This window comes from Astatotilapia calliptera, chromosome 15, assembly GCF_900246225.1.
Source record: "Astatotilapia calliptera chromosome 15, fAstCal1.2, whole genome shotgun sequence".
NCBI classification, from domain to species: Eukaryota; Metazoa; Chordata; class Actinopteri; order Cichliformes; family Cichlidae; genus Astatotilapia; species Astatotilapia calliptera.
Window position 1 is genome coordinate 6543057 of NC_039316.1, and position 16493 is coordinate 6559549.

A 16493-nucleotide genomic window follows, 5' to 3' on the forward strand; every position below is an offset into this window, starting at 1 on the left:
GTTACCTATTCAGTAATTTTACCTTATTTTGTTTTTCAAACTCTTTAGCCAAGAAAGAAAACAGAACAGAGTACAGTGACAACACAACATTTGTATTCTGTAGCATAAACCAGCAACAATTAAAAACAGGACAGAAAGAAGCAGTCAGGATTGTAAACAGTTTCTGTACATTTTAGGAGGAAATGAAATTTTAAAAACAGATTTGAAAGAAATATTTACACCGAATGAGGACAGATGATTCAAGCATTTTAGTTTCCAGTCAACTCAAACAATAAAAGAGATCTAGCCCAAAATCTGATCATCTCACAAGAACTGAAATGCTGACTTTACAGTAGAAGCCAGGACTCTACTTGTTGTGAGAAACCACAGCTATGTCCATCCAAGTTAAATACACCGGAATGAGTCTTAAAAGCACCTCCCTGTGACTGATTCACCAGTAAAATGTTTTTGTGAGGAAACTGGCAGCAGCGTTGAGCCAGCTACCGCTGGAATCTTCCTTGGCTGTGGTGCGGGAAATTGCTCGATCGACCTCCCTCACAGGGCTCTCCTCTTCTTCTGGGAGGTAATCCGGCAGGGCTGAGTTTTGAGGCACATCCACTCCAGATGATTTCAAAGGAATATAAACCTGAAGACAATGTTATTTAAAAAACAAACAAATTCATAGTTAAACTTTAACTTACACTTCCATATCCTAATATTCTTTACTGAAAGTATATTCAAGTATCCAAGCACCTCTTCTCCTGCCTCATTCTTTATCACTTGTTGGGCCGACAACACCTTAGTGCCAGCGATGGCTGTTGCCAGACTCTGCAAATGGGACATCAGGGAAGAGTGTGAGGTTAATGAAAAATTACCTTTTCTTAAAAATGGTACAATTTCTAATTTTAAACATTTGATATGTTCTATTGTGAATAAAATGTGGTTTTACTTGACTTTATTTTCATTTTACACAGCATCCCAACCTTGTTGGTAAAATGTTGGGTTGTAAATGTTTGTCTTTGCTTGTTACCTCAGTGGGCAGGTCTGAACGGATGCGAACAGTACATCTCTTGGATGCCATTTGGAAAGTGAAGCTTATCACTCCTTTGACCTTCAGAAGAGCTTCCTCGCACAAACCTCGATGCTTAATGACAGAGAGATTACATAATTAAACTTACTGGTGATTATAATAGCTACATAAATGAACTGTATGTAAAAAGCAGTCGACTTACAGAGCTGTCCAAGCCCTGTATGTGCAGAGTGATGGACTTGGCCTTCTTGTTGGAAGAATTGAGAAAGAACTGGGGTTTCTTTCTTCTCTCAGGCGGAGGATTAGCAGGTGCATTGAGAATATCGTAAACTTCCTTGGCCAAAGAGGTGATATCAACAGAAAGACCATCTCTGTATGGAGAAAGGTTATATTTAATCATGTGCTTTGGAGGTGTGAACACTCACCTTCATTACAAACTTATAACTATGTTATTATGCCAAAAAAAAAACGGCACAGAATTTATGCATTGAAAAAGCAGCCAAGTATCACTGTAAATTTTACATAGCCACATTAAAATGCAAATGAAATAATGTGTTCATTCACAGGTAAAAGTAACCATGGGTGTGTCACCTTGCCAAAAGATTCTCCAAGCTCACCATCATACCCAGTTCATTCTTCATGGTGGGGATGTTGGTAGATAACTCAGCCAAGTAACGTAGGGTCTGAGGACAAAATAGCACAGAAGGGATTTATATACAGCCATGCTTACAGTTCAGCGACACAACAGTGGTATTATCAGTGCACATCAACTTTAGATTAAGTATCATATCACCCATTTCACATGCTTCATATAACCTGCACATAATATAGATTACAGGAGACTTTTCTCCCCCAAGGAATTAAGCAAGTATACTTAATAGGCATGGATGGGTCACCTCTAAGTAATCACATTTATGTTTTGCTTTCAGAAAGGCTCACAGTGTGGGGGTTTAAACCTTCACATAACACATCAAAGCTTCCTTCTTTAGGACCATGAGGAGACAAATCCCTGAGAGGGCTGAATTAGGAAGATCAACCACTGTAAAAATCACATTATGAGCTTTAAAAACCTTCTTTAATTGGTAATAAGACTGGAAAACATGGAAAATGTGTCTTTTAAATGATGCACAGTGGTGTAGTGATTAGCGCCACATCTCACAGCTAGAAGGTCCTAGGTTCAAATCCATCTGTCACGTTCTGTGTAGAGTTTGCATTAGCTATTTGCTGATGCACTGCCATTTAAAAATGAAAATGTAAAACAGCAGTTTGTCCATTAGATGGCACTCTGCTAAAAGGAAAGTTGCCTTTTAGCAATATGTTAACAGGGAATATAATCTTTGGAATATCACAAACAGGAGCCAGTCGGATCTGAGCAGAGCTGAAGTAGAGCGTAAAGAAGTTAACAAACAGCTGCCCATAACATTGTGTGTGTTTGAAAGAAAGAAAAGTGCTTGCTATATTGAAATATCAGACTTCTAAATCTCCAAATATTCTGTCTTACAAATCCTACATCTAATTAATAGGCAATTCTAAATTGGCTGTGAATGTGAGCATGAACATTTGTCACTATGTTTAGTCCTGCCACACAATAGATATGTCCACGGTGTACCCTGCCTTTAGTCTTATGACAGCTGGATAGGCTCCAGCCCAGCCTTGACCCAATGATGAAAGCTTTCACCTTCACTGGTCTCTCTCTTAAAAACAGAAAGCAACCTAATGTTATTAAAACTATGTAACTAATTGAAATTCAGAAATAATCTGAATCCCGTCCAATAACATACCTGTAGAGTTGCAAAAAGGACATCTGGGTTCTGGTGGTCCAGGAAGAGAACCAACCCAGGGAGACAGCCCTGATCCTGGACTATCACGTCGCGGTTCTGGGGCTCAGAAGCCAAGTCCCGGAGCTGACTCACCACCGACAGTGCATCCATCATCTTTAACAACTTTATCGGACTGTGAAAAACATTTACAAAGGAGTTAGTCATTCTCAACGTTTGGCATGTGGTGGACAAAATATCTACTTAAGAGTGTTAGGTAAAAGACGTGCGGCTGTTGAATAGCTTTTCCTATCCCAAAACTGTCCGGTGTGAGGTCATACTACAATTCCTAATGAATGTTTCAAAACTACCAACATTGTCAAACATACAGGCCGGATTAATGTTAACAAGTCAAGCAGCTACGCTGCCGTTGAGAATGTGGCTAGCCAAAGAAGCTAGCTAACTACTTTAGGAGAAAAGGCTAAATAAACTTAACAAAAAATACATTTCCTCTTTTTTCGCTCCATCTTCATAACCAGATATTGGGGAATCACTTTAACTGCTATTCTATTAAAATATATCACAGTTATAATTAAACTGTAGTTTTGTAGCTAAATGTTTCTTACCCAGGGCAGAAGCAGCTCGTGCACAAATACAAATTTGGTGCAATCACCCGATTGGTCGACTAGCCTCCGCTTACGCCGCAAAGTCGCCCACCCCTATTGGCTGCTCTTACTACTTCTGTATCCACAGCCAACCAGAAGACGTCTCGCTGCTGCAGCGTTATTTGACTTTACAGACTCCTTTTAATCTGAACGCGTGAGCGAAAAAAGGGAAGCTGCAGATTCTCGGTGAATATCATTTAGTTTACAGTATCGTCTGGGAACATGGCTTGGGAGAAATGTAGCTGCTAATTCACGTTTTGACGGTAAGTGCGACTATATGTTTTTTTTTTCCTTTTTATCGTGTAAAATCCCGGAGGTGTCATGCACGTTAATTTTGATGATCCACGCAGCTTTTCCACTGCGGTGCCTCTCTGCCCCCACTGCTCAGAACGGCAGGACACTGTGTAACTTACACCTAAAGTCAGCCATGCTCTCTCCAGTGTGCTGGTACACTGAGAGATTGCTGCCGAATCAACATCCAGTAGTAGAGACCGACATTTGTCTCTGAGCATCAGTGATGGCAGCAACCGACCGTTGGCTGCACTTACTTTCATTTTGCTGTTGTAGGTTGTGTCCTGGTCATTCTCGTATGGGTTTAACGTTTTTCTGACCTTGACAATTCCAATGTTTAACTCTAACTGTCTGAAGCTACTTTGTTATCAATACAAACCTATGCATTCGTTATATTTTAAACTCTGTAAGTCTATAGGTTTGAGAGTCGTGGTGTTTCCTCTGCAGAGAAGTGGCAGATGAAGGAATCGGTGGTCACAGATTATCAGATTACTATAGTCATTATCATCATTATTGTTATTATTTTCCTAGTATCAATATTTGAACCATTATTTGTTTGTTGGTTTCATATGTGATTTTTACTGTGAGGCATTATCTTACTTTACGTATGTGTTATTTTTGGGTTTTTTGTTCTTGTTGTTTTGTTTCAGGTTTCAAGCATGTGACTTAGACCCATCCTTTCTGTGTTGGCCTCCCACCAAGACACTCAGCAGAAAGCAGAGCTTTGCAGTCATCAGCTGGTGCAAGAAAACATCCTTCCAATGTCCCTAGCAGAGGATGTTCTTTATGTGATGCGCATCGTCCTGGAGTACTTTGGTGTTCCTCCAGACGTGGTATGTGCACAGACGCACTTGTGTCATTCTTTTGTTTTGCAATACTCAAACTCCTGAGGCATCCGTGGGTTGCTTGAATCAGTGAACTGTTAAATCTGACGTTGCGACATTATGTTTCTGTCTTGTCTGTGTCATCGTGCATTTTAGCTGGTTCCAGTGTGGAATAGTCCGCTGTGCGGTCAGTATCGCAGCATTGTGCGGATGATTGGATCAAATCTCCCACTGACACCGACACCACGTGTCCAGTTTCAGGTATTGTACAATCTGTGTTTTACAAAACATGTTTGACTTTACCCAGTCAGCACTGCTGGCTAAATGAGTCCATACACTTGCATGCACGGTTGCATATAATATACAACACAAATGGCTATTTGCAATGAAAACAATACATTTCTCTTGTACATGCATAAAACAATCAAGAGCTGCAGTTGATAAGGGTGACCACATTTTGATTTCCAAAAAAGAGGACACTTGGCTCAGTCATGAAGAACTTGCTTAAAGAAACATATTTAACATATTTAAACGATGCCTTCTCTGTGCGGTTAATGAATTGTAAACTATGTCATATAGGCTTTTACAAGTCAACAAGTGCAAAAAAAACTTGAATTAAATAATGGTACAGAAATAATGCCTCATCTGCATAAGAAAAATTACCAGTACTTGGTCGATACGAGGGAAATTTCTTTTGCAATTCATTTGAAAAGATCCATTTGTGCTTTGGGATCTTTTAAACATTATTACGCGCGTTGCTGTGCGCTGTCTGTCCCGTGTGTAAGCGTAGAACAACTCACAAAGCAGCAGCACACATGGGTCCTCTGTCGGAATATAGGAAAGCCTGGACATTTTTATCAATCTCGAAAATCCCCCCGGACAGAACGTGAAAAGTGGACATGTCCGGGGAAAAGAGGACAGTTGGTCACCCTACAGTTGATCAATGTAACATTTGGCATGTTGACAGCTTTTTAATTAAAAACTATTTAATTCATTCATTCTACAGTTGTCCATGTTGTTGTTGATAATAACAATAATAGCAGTCTGTGTCCCCACACTACAGACTTCTTTTCTATCTTAAAGAGGAGCTGCAGCTTTTGGCACTTGTGCATTGACTTCATTTTCCAGCCCTGGAGCTTTCCTCTTGCTTTGCTGGTGGACTTGGTGGGCTTTAAGGAAATATAAGAGGAATGACCACCCATACTGTCTCTAATTGTCCTTGTCTGCAATAGAATATAATCAAGGCTTCACTATGAAAAGAAGTTAATGTTATCATAACTGTTTTTAGAATCTCTTGACTCTTATTTCTCTTGTGTACTCGTTTACAGCGTGTAATCCCTCCTTATCCTTGTCTCCTCAGGTCGCTTTGCTCGGCCATAGGCACCATGAATATATCGAGCCCATTGTGGACACACCAGCCATCCCTTCCTTTGCTGATGTCATGTGGGTGTTTGAGGATGAGGGTGACAGCTGTGCTAAAACGAGGTAAAAACAAAAATGACACAGCACAGATAAAATCACCCTCCCTGCAACCCTGAATTCCATAAAAGTAAACATACAAATTCACTCATTAGGCAGTCTTGTTGGATGTGATTAATGTCACTGCATTTACACAGAATCTTACCTTTTTATGTTTGTGAGATGAAAGGACAGCATTGATCATTCTGTCCAGACAACTGTAAGACATTAAATTAATATACGAATGATGTGGGGTCTCCGTAGGAACCACCTACCTCCAGTAAGGCGAAGTACTGTAAATCAAGATGTGATGAGATGTCCAGAACCAGCATTCATACGAGCTCAGAGAGGAGGGCCACCTGTAAGACAGACGCCTGATTCAGAAGCTCTGAAGAAGATCACAGCGCTGGAGAGTGAGCTGCTGAAACTGCGAGCTCAGATTGCTTTGATAGTTACTGCTGCTCCAGCCTCAGGTACACAATGTGTTTGTCTTTGTCCCATTTTTCAAGATGCTTTCATCTTCTCAGAACACCAACCGAGTGTTTCTTTCTTTTTTCTTGTTTTATTTTTCATCGTGTTTTAGGTCTGGTTGAATCCCCAAATGAGCCTGCCTCACCTGGGATTTCCCTTTCCCATCCACTTCCAGCGCTCACCTCCACACCTCGCCATGTGGCTCCTCCTCCTCCACCACCACCCCCTCCTCCTCCCTGCCCTAGCATTTTCACTGGGTCAAAGGAAAGGAAGGATGAGAAAGATCTCGATAAGGGTCACCAGAGGACCAAGGGGTCTGAAAATAAAGGGATGCCCTCCATGCTGGATGTTCTAAAGGACTTAAATCATGTTAAACTGCGCTCAGTGAAGAGGTAAATATGCAGATTTAGAGAAAACTAATCATTAAAAAATGTGACTCTTTATATCTGAAGCTGCTCTTTATATCAGAATGCTTTCTTCATTGCACCAGTAGTTCAGCATCCTGGCGTTTCCTGCTTGTTTTCCTGTAATTTGAAGTAGATCTTTCCCCCCCCCCCACCTAACAAAGCATATTCATTCTGTTTTGCAGATCTCCAGGGGGCAAACCAGTTAGGAGGCGCAGTAAAGGAGGTACGGCATTGCTTAATGACCCGGCAGCTCTGATTGCTGAAGCACTGAAGAAAAAGTTCACCCATTTCCGCCACAACACTTCCTCTGACAAAGAGAACTCCCTTGAGCTCTCACCTTTCGGCAGTCCTGAGTCACCTAAGGTTTGTTTTCCATAGATGCGCTGAGATCTTTGAGAAGTTAAAAAATGTTATCCATCCCCTATGATGATGTGCTTGAAGGAGAGTTCCTAACCTGACACCTCTTCTGTTGCAGGTTCCTCACCCCCCTCGGCGAAGTCGGGGACACCGCCACCTGTTACATCATTAAAGAGTGACATCAGCATCAACAGCTCCTACAGATGTGCCTCACAGCGGATTACTACTGCAGCTACTGACTTGTGTTTTTGCTTGTCCTTACTTTGTCTTATTATGGACTACAATGTGCTTGTCTCTGTGTCTGTTGGGATTTTAAATGTGCTAACTATGTTAAAATGTGTATGTTTCTAAGCTGCTGTAAACAAAGGGGTTTGTACACAAAGGTTTTTTTTTGTCATTGGATTCTTAACTGTTTTAACTGTTCTTAGCAATATGTTTGTGCAAACCACCTTTTAAAGCAAATAATATAATGAATTTCAGGTAAGCGGTGCAGCTTGCCTGCATTAATGTTTCACTTTGTGAGCCCTACCTTCTTACCTCAACCAAGTGAAATCTGTAAGAGTGGATTCTGAGATTCATAGAGCTCTATTCTATGCAACTGTTAGCAGGATATTTCTATTTTATTAAAGAGTTAAAGTGCACTGATGAAAGTGTTGTTATCTTAATTTTTCAATTTATAACAGACTTTATACAGTTTTCTCAGACAGGCATGAACATTTTCGCACTTTTCTCTCTTGTTTAAGCCATCTCAAAGTTCAAACCTTGTTGAAAAATCAGTGCAGTATTATAGATTGAAATCGAAGGCACCCGCAGGTGACAACATTTAGTCGACATTGTCTGTTTGTTGCGGAGAAAACTTACAAACATACAGTACAGCACTTCAGAGTCACACTGCTAGCGATCGAAGATTTATGTAACTTAACATTGATTGAAATGGTCAACAGCCAATTAGGACGCAGAACACAATGCACAGTAAAAAAAAAAAAAAAATGCAATATTGCACAAAATTAAAATCCGCAAAACAGCGAGGCCGCGAAAGGTGAACCACGTTATAGCGAGGGACAACTGTACACTACAATTTCGGCCTCTTTAGGTTTCTACTGGCATGCATTTGACAGGGGCAGTAGCAATATTTTGGAAAGGGAAACCTCTCACACACTCATAAGAGGAAGCTGCTTACTTTTTCCTGGCACTGCATCTTCCACAGGTTACACACAGTGACACTGATTGACCAATAATGACAGTGTAACACAAAAAAATGTTCATTACAATAGAAATCCTGCTAGTAATTGTCAGCTTATAGTCAGTTTTACTGTCATTTATTTAGGATGCCTTGTTATCTTCTTCTCTTTTCTCACTTTCTTAATCAACATTTCATACTTGTCAGTATTATGAAGTATTTGCTCTGACTGATTACGTAGGATCCCAAAAGACTTCATTCTTCTCACTGAATTTATGTCAATCTAATTCTTGACATTTTGACGCCTTAGATATTATGGACACCTGAAATAAATTACACCTGTTCAAAAAAACAAAAAACTGGATTACACAAACATATTTCATATTTCACCAGCAGGTTGGATGTCTGTTTATTTTTGGAGATAAGAAAGAAATGTGCTGAATGATATTTCTCTCTGTGGTAAAAATGCATAATTTTGATACTTTTCATATAATCTGATATTTGTAGTGGTATTGTGACTTCCCTAGAATCTGAGACATTCAGCTCAGCCAGCTAAATGACATTTTGGCCCACAATCTTATATGTTCCTCAGTTTTCAGTTGATGCAAAGGAGAACATTGTGAAACACAGGTTCATTACACTAACCCAAGTCCACTAGGGAGACCATATTGAGAATGGTGAACACACAAAACACAGATGCCAATGAGTAGAGGGCATCAGGACTATTCTTTGGTCTTACACAAGTCAGTAAACACTGGAACAACTGCTAACTGTGCTCCTCTGGATACTCTCCTGAGTTGAAGAATACTTTTGAAGGACTGCTGTCTGGTCATTGAGCTTTACTACTTTGCTATGGAACATTTTAGTAATTTTTCTGTTACAACTTAACATGCTTGTGGTGTTACACTAGAATTACAGAATTATGTTTTTGAGTTTTGCCTTAAATTACAGTTCAAACAAGTGTGTCACAAACTTTCTGTGTTAAGTGGAAGTGCACGTTTGTAATTGTGCAATGCTTAAAAAAATTGATTTAAAGAAGTATGGTTTTGTTATTGTACCGCTTTTAAAATGTTTCAATATTTTAGATATTTTTGTTTAAAGTACAAGGATTTACAAAATCCCTTTATCATTGACAGAAGTCATCTTGCCTATAGACCAATACATATTTTTTAAGGTGGTCATTCAATCTCAAATCAGCCAATGTTAAGAAAATTTCCTGCTTGACCTTTTCTAATTTGCATAAAGATTTTGTCGTGTTTGAACATAATCAGTACTGTGAAATTTTAGGTTCGCATCAATAATATCATATCAGTTTTATTTTTTTGGAAAAACTTTCCACTGACCCACTTTCAGGTCTTCTTTAAGAACACATCAATGTTCAGTATTTGAACATAAATATTTCAAACTCCATTAAAGATAAAAGTCTGTATTTTCTCTTGTTGTTTTTTACCATCAAGTTTTGGCTAGTTAAAATATGAAAAAAAAGTCCAATGTTTGTTCACAGCAATTTAATTTCTGAATGATATGTAGTTGAATTTTACAATACCAAAAAATAAACCATATAGAATACTTGTCACAAAAAAAGGGGAAAAAATGCATATCAGATGCTATATATGGCAATGCTTGAAAATGAACATCTCAAAAACTGTACTCAAATTAGAATAAAAATAATAATCTATTTAAATTTCTAGAACATTCTCCAATTTGCAATAGACATATTATGGTTCAGTTTGGACATATATATTGGAGCATCTAATTTTTTATTACCATTGGCCTACCCTTGGTAAGCTTAAGTTCCCAAAAGAAAAGTATTTTATTTGAGTTTTACTACTGTGATTCAGATTTATAAAGGGGTTTATAAAATAGCATAAAAAACATAATTAATTTGAGCTGGGTTAGAGATTATTTTTCCTGATTGGTCCCAAATCTGTGTAATGTCTTTAAAATTTGTACAAAATATGTAATATGTACTATGTAATTTTATATGTATGTAATATGTATATGTAATATGTACTATGTAATTTTAGTTTCATATATCAAGTACTTTTCAAGATATATTCTTGTGAAAAAAGGTCCGTCAACCCGCTTTAAAGCCAACAGGAAGAAATTAGCTGCTGCATTAAAAAAAATTGACTTCTACTTGCTTTTATAGTAACACTTGATTACAGCAGCTTAGGGTTTGAGAAATGAAATTTACAAAATTATCTAAAAAAAAAAACAAAAACCAAATTGTTGCAGGATCAACTGTAATTGCCCAAGCAGAAATGTTATGATTGTCATCCTCTTCTTTCACTGTGAGAAATACAAAACAGAAAAAAGAAACATCATACATTGTTTATATATAGTCAGATACATAAATAATTGAAAAGCCACCAAATACAATCAGGAGTATCCCTTATTCCATACATCCATTCATCCATAGCTTTAATTCACAGCAAAAATATTGCATTAACTTTTGTAGAAATTAAAGCCATTTATACACAACCCAAAGGAGTTTCCAAATCAGTCTGGTTCATTCTTAAAAAAAGATGTGCACTGACCCAGTCAGTAACACCCAAAGGCCTGGAAGACCACAGAATACAAGTGGGTGATCACAGAATTTTCTGTGGTTAAGAAAAACAATGTCACAACATTGAACTAAGTGAAGAACACTCTTTAGGAGTTACATGTATAACTGTCAAAATCTACAATCATGCGACACCTTCACGAAGTAAAATAGAGACAGTTTATAACAAGGAAGGAATCTCTTGTTACAATAAAGAACAGGTAGACCAGATTAGACTTTGCCAGAAAACATTTATATGGGCCTCCACAGTTCTGAAAAAAAGAAAAGGAAAAAAAAACATGTGTTCGGGCAGATGAAACCAATAATGATCTGTACCGGAATTACTAAGAAGCATCCAAAGGATGTTTGCCTATGAAACATGGTTGAGGCAGTGTTATGGTATGCATGGTTCTCAGTGGAACCCAGCCACTAATTTATATTGATTTATTAAGCCAAATGCAGCAAAACTGATGGAGCAGTGCTTAATGGTGCCATTGGATAGTGATCCAAAGCAAATGCAACAGCTGCCAAAGATTTTCTAAAGGCAAAGAAATGAGAAATTCTTTAATGGTCAAGCGAACCTGATCTCAACCTAACAGAGTAGCTTTTCAGTTACTGAATACAAAACTGAAGGTAGAGAGACCCACAAACAAGCAGCAACTAAAGATGGCTAGACAATATGAGACACAAATTGTCATGATCCTGGGTCCTTTTGACCCAGCGTTTTGTGTTATTGTGATTTTGGTTCTGTTCTTCCTCTGTTTAGTGTTTATTCGGTTCTGCCCATGTATTCCTGTGTTAAGTCCATGTTTCTTAGTCCGTGTCCTTGCATGTGTAAGTTCCTGTTTTATTGTGAAGGTCTCTGTCTTATGTCAGTGTGTTCTATTTACGTTTCCCCTGCCTCGTCAGCTGTTATATCTTTCAGGTGTGTTCCCCTCCTGTTTCCCATCCCCTGATTCCTGGTGCGTGTATTTATAGTGTGTGTTACCTCGTCTGTGTTATTTGGTGTTTTTGTGTCTGTGAATCTCCTGCCGTCATCCTGTGAATTCTCCCTACAAGTTGCTTTCTCTCGTGTTCAGGTTTGGTGTTTAGGTTTTAGTTTTCCTAGTGTAGTTTGTCTAAGTTCGGTTTCTCGCCACACTCTCCTTTTGTTTGTTATCACTCGAGTTTTGCATCAATAAAGCCCTCTCATTTCACTGCATATCCGTATCTTGGGTCCTTTGTTAAATTCACACGGCTTGCCCCGGCAATGTCATGATCCTGGGTCTTTTGACCCAGCGTTTTAAGTTTGAGTTTATTTTGTTCATTAGGTTATAAGACTCCTTGTGTTTTCTTCTCCTGTATTTAAGCTTCCCCTCACCCTTCGTGTTTCATGCTGCGTGTCTTATGTTATCAAGTTTGTATTATTATGCCTAAGTGTTTCTAGTTATTATTTCCCCCTCGTGTTTCCAACCATGTTAAATCTCCCCTGCTCTTCATGCGTTTCATGTCTGTGTCTTACATTGTCAAGTTCTGGTTGTTGTGTCTAAGTCTGCATGTTTCCTGTTTTTATTTTGAAAAGGGGTCTTGTGTTCTGTGCTCATGCGGTTAGTTTTACTCTTGCCTGTGCATCATTATGTTTATCCTAGTCAGCTGTTTCCTCATGTGTCTCCACTTCCCCTAATCACCTCCTGTGTATTTAAGTCCTCTGTTTTCAGTGTGTGATTGTCAGGTCGTCTGTTGTCCACGCCATGTTTCCCATGCCATGCTTCCAAGTTTCTTGTCTAGGTTTTTCTTATTGTTTGTTTAGATTCCCCAGTTTAGGTTTGTGTTGATTTTGCTTCAGTTGCCTTGCCCTTTGTTCGTACCTTTTCTACTAGCCATATTAAACGGCTCGCCTTTTGTTAACATTTCAAGTTCTGTTCCCTGTTCCTTGGCGTCTGTGTTTTGGGTCCTTTTTCAATTCATACAGTCTGCCCTCGCCAGACTGTGACAGGCAACCCGTGACAGAAATTCCTTTGGGGTTGCATCAGGAAGGCTATCCAGCATAAAAATCTGTGAAATAAAAAATGTAGTACCCTCTGTGGAATCAGGGAGTGGCCAAAAGTAGCTATAGGATTTCTTGAAATAATTCTAAAATAATTTATGTAGACTGATATGTATTACCAATTACTTTTTGGTGGCGATTGGGTCATTGTACAAATACGTACTTTACCTAGCTGGATTTATAATTTTGCAATCTAATCTTTCTTTTACAAGCTTTTACAAATGTTGGTTTCATCTGTCTAAACAGTGTTATTTCAACACTGGGCAGTCTTTCTTGAAATGTTTTTCAGCAAAGTCTAATCTGGTCCTTTTGTTCATGAGGTTAGGAAAAATATCTTGGGGTAAACCCTCATACAGCATCACATTCACTAAGTTGTCTAGTGATTATAGACTCAACAAAAATATTCCACATGTTGTGAATGTTGATAAAGGATTTTTCTTTGTTATTACATTTTGGATTTAGACACTCCTGAAAGTTTCTACTCTGGTCAAGAATTCTCATTAACAGCTTCCAAATCCAAATTTGCAAAGCCTACTTCAGTCACATCTTTATGACTTAACTTCATATCCATTAGTTTACAAAGTTGAAACTAAGCAAAAGGTGTTACTGTCCGTTATATTTATGCAAAAACATGGATCCGACATTCCACAACTGTCATAATGAAGTTCTTTAATTATGTTTACGGGTGAATTTGTTTTGAGTCTGAATGTTTAAAAGGGCATTGCAAGAAAAACAACTGAAGTTTTGCTTGATCTAAAAAAATGTTTTACCTTTTGGTATGCTGAACCTTTTAGTCTATCTCCATTGGGGTGACGTCGTCATCCATGGAGGAGACAGATGGTCCAGCAGCACTGAATGGGAAATAAAGGCAAATGCATAAACCACAACACCTGTTTATTTAAGCAGTGGCAATAACAGTATGTTGTAAATTAATAAATAAACAGTACATAATGGAACTTGCTTAAAATTAAAAAAATGTCTAGTCTATTCTACAAAGCAGAATTCAAAGCTTATTGTAAGCTGTTAAATCTGCTTAATTCTGCAGAGTATTTTAAGCTTACTAGTTTTCTACTTTTCTACTAGTTTATACCAGTTCAACAAAAGGGTTATCCCTCTCAGGCTCAAATTAAGTTTTTGTTGCTAATGCACAAAAGAATACCTGCAGTGGTACTTCTGAGTAAAAAAAACCTCATAAAATATGTATGTGGGGTAATCAGGTTGTTAACTTTTAACTGTTGCAAATCTGCAATGCCTGCCTTGAGAGGGTTATAGATCTAGCATGTATACAAACAGGTACTGAATATAGATCAACAATAATGTAATAAAGTTTGTCAGTTTGTGTTTAATGTAATAATGTGGCGGACCACCAGGTGGCTCCACTCACACCCAAGTTGAAGGGAAGTGTGGGGGTGGAGATTTTTGCGCTTACTATATGTAAAGTTCTGAGAGTCAGTTAATAAAGTTGGAGTGAGACACTGAGACCTCTCCTGTCGTTATTACGTACCTCCACAATAAACACAAACTGTGTGTTTAATGTAATAAACACAAACTGAGAATGTAAGTAGAAAAGTGTGTAAGTTACCGGCCAGGAACTGGTTGTTCACCGTAAGCAGTCCAGTCCATCGATTCTGGTTCCTGAAATGCAAAAAAAAAATAAAAACAAACAAAAACACATGATTCATATCACATTGTGTCGCATTGTAGTGCTATTATACTGCTATGAAAAGCATGTTGTCCTGGATATGGTCTGTTTGTTGCTAAACCCTATGAAAACCTTACTTCGTGCGCAGCGCTAGCAAACGTATTTGACGGTTTGCCCTTGATCACAAGGTTAAGCTCAATCTGCAATTAAACAACAACAAAAAAGCTTAAGTTAAATATTATATAATGGTTATATTATAATACCAAATACTTTTTTAAGCTAAAATTCAACCTTACATATGAGCTCTGAAAAAACAAAAAACAAAACCTTACATATGAGCGATGTGGAATGGCAAGGGACACGTGGATATCATCCATGTTTCCATGTACTGTTACGTACCGGAAGTACAAACTTGGTGTGCTATCATGTCTAACTATTCATGACACAAATGAATGCTATTCACAGATATATATGTACATAAATGCTCGTCATGCAAAACTATTAGTTATTGTATTTTAGTATTTTTAAAACCATTTAATTCCTAATATTTTTTAATTTATGTTTTAGTTTTCTGTTTCTGTTGAAAGCATATATTTTTATTTTACAAAGTAAACACAATTTATGTTTAAATAATGAAAAATATAAAAACACAAATTTTCTTTTTATGAAAATTATTAACTTTTAACAAGATTTTTAACTAGGTATTCCCTCTATGCTGAACATGTGCTCTCAAATGAAGTGTACCGGTACACAGTCTCTCACTCTCACTTTAGTTTAGCTCAAAACGCACTTCTTCTTTTTGTCTAAACAGTGTACAGTACGATGAATGTGGTTTACGGTCCACACTACCCCAGTATCTCAAATAAGAGAAAAAGAAGATAGCCTTCCTCACTGGCAGGATTAGATGCATATATCAGATGCTTCAAAGAGTCGTTTTGTAATTATCAATAGCAACTTCAAAGTTCAGGAAGAGGCCAGCTGACTTCAGTATGTATTTGCATGTATTTTTGCATCTGTAGCATGGTTTGTTTTTTTGGTCTCTTTTGCTGGGTTTTTATTTTTGAATTCATGATTCTTTCCTTTACATTATGAAGATGATTTAAGTTCAAGCTTTATACTGTTTAATCTCGAGTCTGGTTCTTTGAGTCTATGTCTTTGAGCTTATTTGTATTTCTACTACAGTCAGGTTCCTTTTGTGTCTTTGTCTCATCCCTGTGGTTCCTGTGAGAGTTTGTCGTGTTCTCTGAGTTTATGTTTCCCCAGTCATGTCTTTGTATATTCTCTCTCTGTCTGATTTTTTTTCCTGTTTGTGAACTCCCTATATGTCTCAATCCCTCTCTCTCTCTCTGTCTCACTTACCTGTTCCTTTGTTCCTCTCCTTGTGTTTCATCCTTGTCTCCTCAGCCTGTCTCCTCATGTTTGCTCCATGTCTCCCTTAATGTTCCAGGTTACACTCCTTTTCCCAGAAGTGAGGGATTTCGTCAGCTGTAAAGGAATCAGTTGCACAGAGGTGAGCTGATTACCAGCAGCTTCTAGGTGTGTCAGACAGGAATGCAGGTAAAGAGGAAGAACCCCGCCTTTGAAGCAAACTGTAGGAGTGTTACAGATGGTTATGGGAGGCGCAGGAGAAAATGTCAGCTCGACACAAAAGGATATCATGAAAGTTTCTAAGTAAAGTGACCCAGTAGTATCTGCATGGTAGTCCACAAAAAGAGCTGGGTAAAATTCCCTAATTTTTTAGGAAAAGTGCTTAAATGCTTTTTTTAATAACTTATTTACCAGAGGACACTTGAAACCATTCTTTATGACAGGAAAGAAGATAATTCTGTTCCACAATTCATGCACCCTCACACTGTTCGCG

At 38.1% G+C, this 16493-nt stretch overlaps 2 protein-coding genes and 1 long non-coding RNA gene across 6 annotated transcripts; 1 reads left to right on the forward strand and 2 right to left on the reverse strand.

Annotated features, from left to right (window-relative positions):
* Positions 1-71: 71 nt before the first annotated feature.
* Positions 72-3467, reverse strand: armc1l (armadillo repeat containing 1, like). 3 transcript variants are annotated; one of them, XM_026194736.1, is made up of 7 exons: positions 3393-3467; positions 2791-2962; positions 1601-1692; positions 1212-1380; positions 1010-1123; positions 733-807; positions 72-625 (listed from the first exon to the last, which is right to left on the reverse strand). In XM_026194736.1, the coding sequence occupies exons 2-7, from the start codon at positions 2941-2943 to the stop codon at positions 431-433; spliced, it is 798 nt and encodes a 265-aa protein (XP_026050521.1). In that variant the 5' UTR covers positions 2944-2962; positions 3393-3467; the 3' UTR covers positions 72-430. The 3 variants fall into 3 exon arrangements, with proteins under 3 accessions (XP_026050521.1, XP_026050522.1, XP_026050520.1); XM_026194737.1 differs by lacking the exon at positions 3393-3467 and adding an exon at positions 3272-3382; XM_026194735.1 differs by lacking the exon at positions 3393-3467 and adding an exon at positions 3263-3382.
* A 77-nt stretch (positions 3468-3544) lies between these two features.
* On the forward strand, positions 3545-7884 carry mtfr2 (mitochondrial fission regulator 2). The gene is made up of 8 exons (XM_026194734.1): positions 3545-3694; positions 4373-4555; positions 4703-4807; positions 5907-6031; positions 6269-6477; positions 6588-6867; positions 7065-7245; positions 7358-7884. The coding sequence occupies exons 2-8, from the start codon at positions 4484-4486 to the stop codon at positions 7409-7411; spliced, it is 1026 nt and encodes a 341-aa protein (XP_026050519.1). The 5' UTR covers positions 3545-3694; positions 4373-4483; the 3' UTR covers positions 7412-7884.
* A 2523-nt stretch (positions 7885-10407) lies between these two features.
* LOC113006641 (uncharacterized) lies at positions 10408-16167 on the reverse strand. Of its 2 annotated transcripts, XR_003269790.1 has the most exons (5): positions 15992-16167; positions 14770-14832; positions 14573-14625; positions 13761-13841; positions 10408-10711 (listed from the first exon to the last, which is right to left on the reverse strand). It is a non-coding gene; the product is annotated as an uncharacterized LOC113006641 (long non-coding RNA). The 2 variants fall into 2 exon arrangements; XR_003269789.1 differs by lacking the exon at positions 14770-14832.
* Positions 16168-16493: the final 326 nt, after the last annotated feature.

Bases quoted from the DNA above. Each gene is read 5' to 3' on its own strand.
- armc1l (XM_026194735.1), bottom strand. The intron at 1,381-1,600 runs GTGACACACCCA...TTCTCCATACAG, and splicing joins TTGGAGAATCTTTTGGCAAG to AGATGGTCTTTCTGTTGATA. The intron at 808-1,009 runs GTAACAAGCAAA...TCCCATTTGCAG, and splicing joins GTTCAGACCTGCCCACTGAG to AGTCTGGCAACAGCCATCGC.
- mtfr2 (XM_026194734.1), top strand. From the start codon at position 4,484: ATGTCCCTAGCAGAGGATGTTCTTTATGTGATGCGCATCGTCCTGGAG. The intron at 4,808-5,906 runs GTATTGTACAAT...TTGTCTCCTCAG, and splicing joins CACCACGTGTCCAGTTTCAG to GTCGCTTTGCTCGGCCATAG. The intron at 7,246-7,357 runs GTTTGTTTTCCA...CTTCTGTTGCAG, and splicing joins GCAGTCCTGAGTCACCTAAG to GTTCCTCACCCCCCTCGGCG.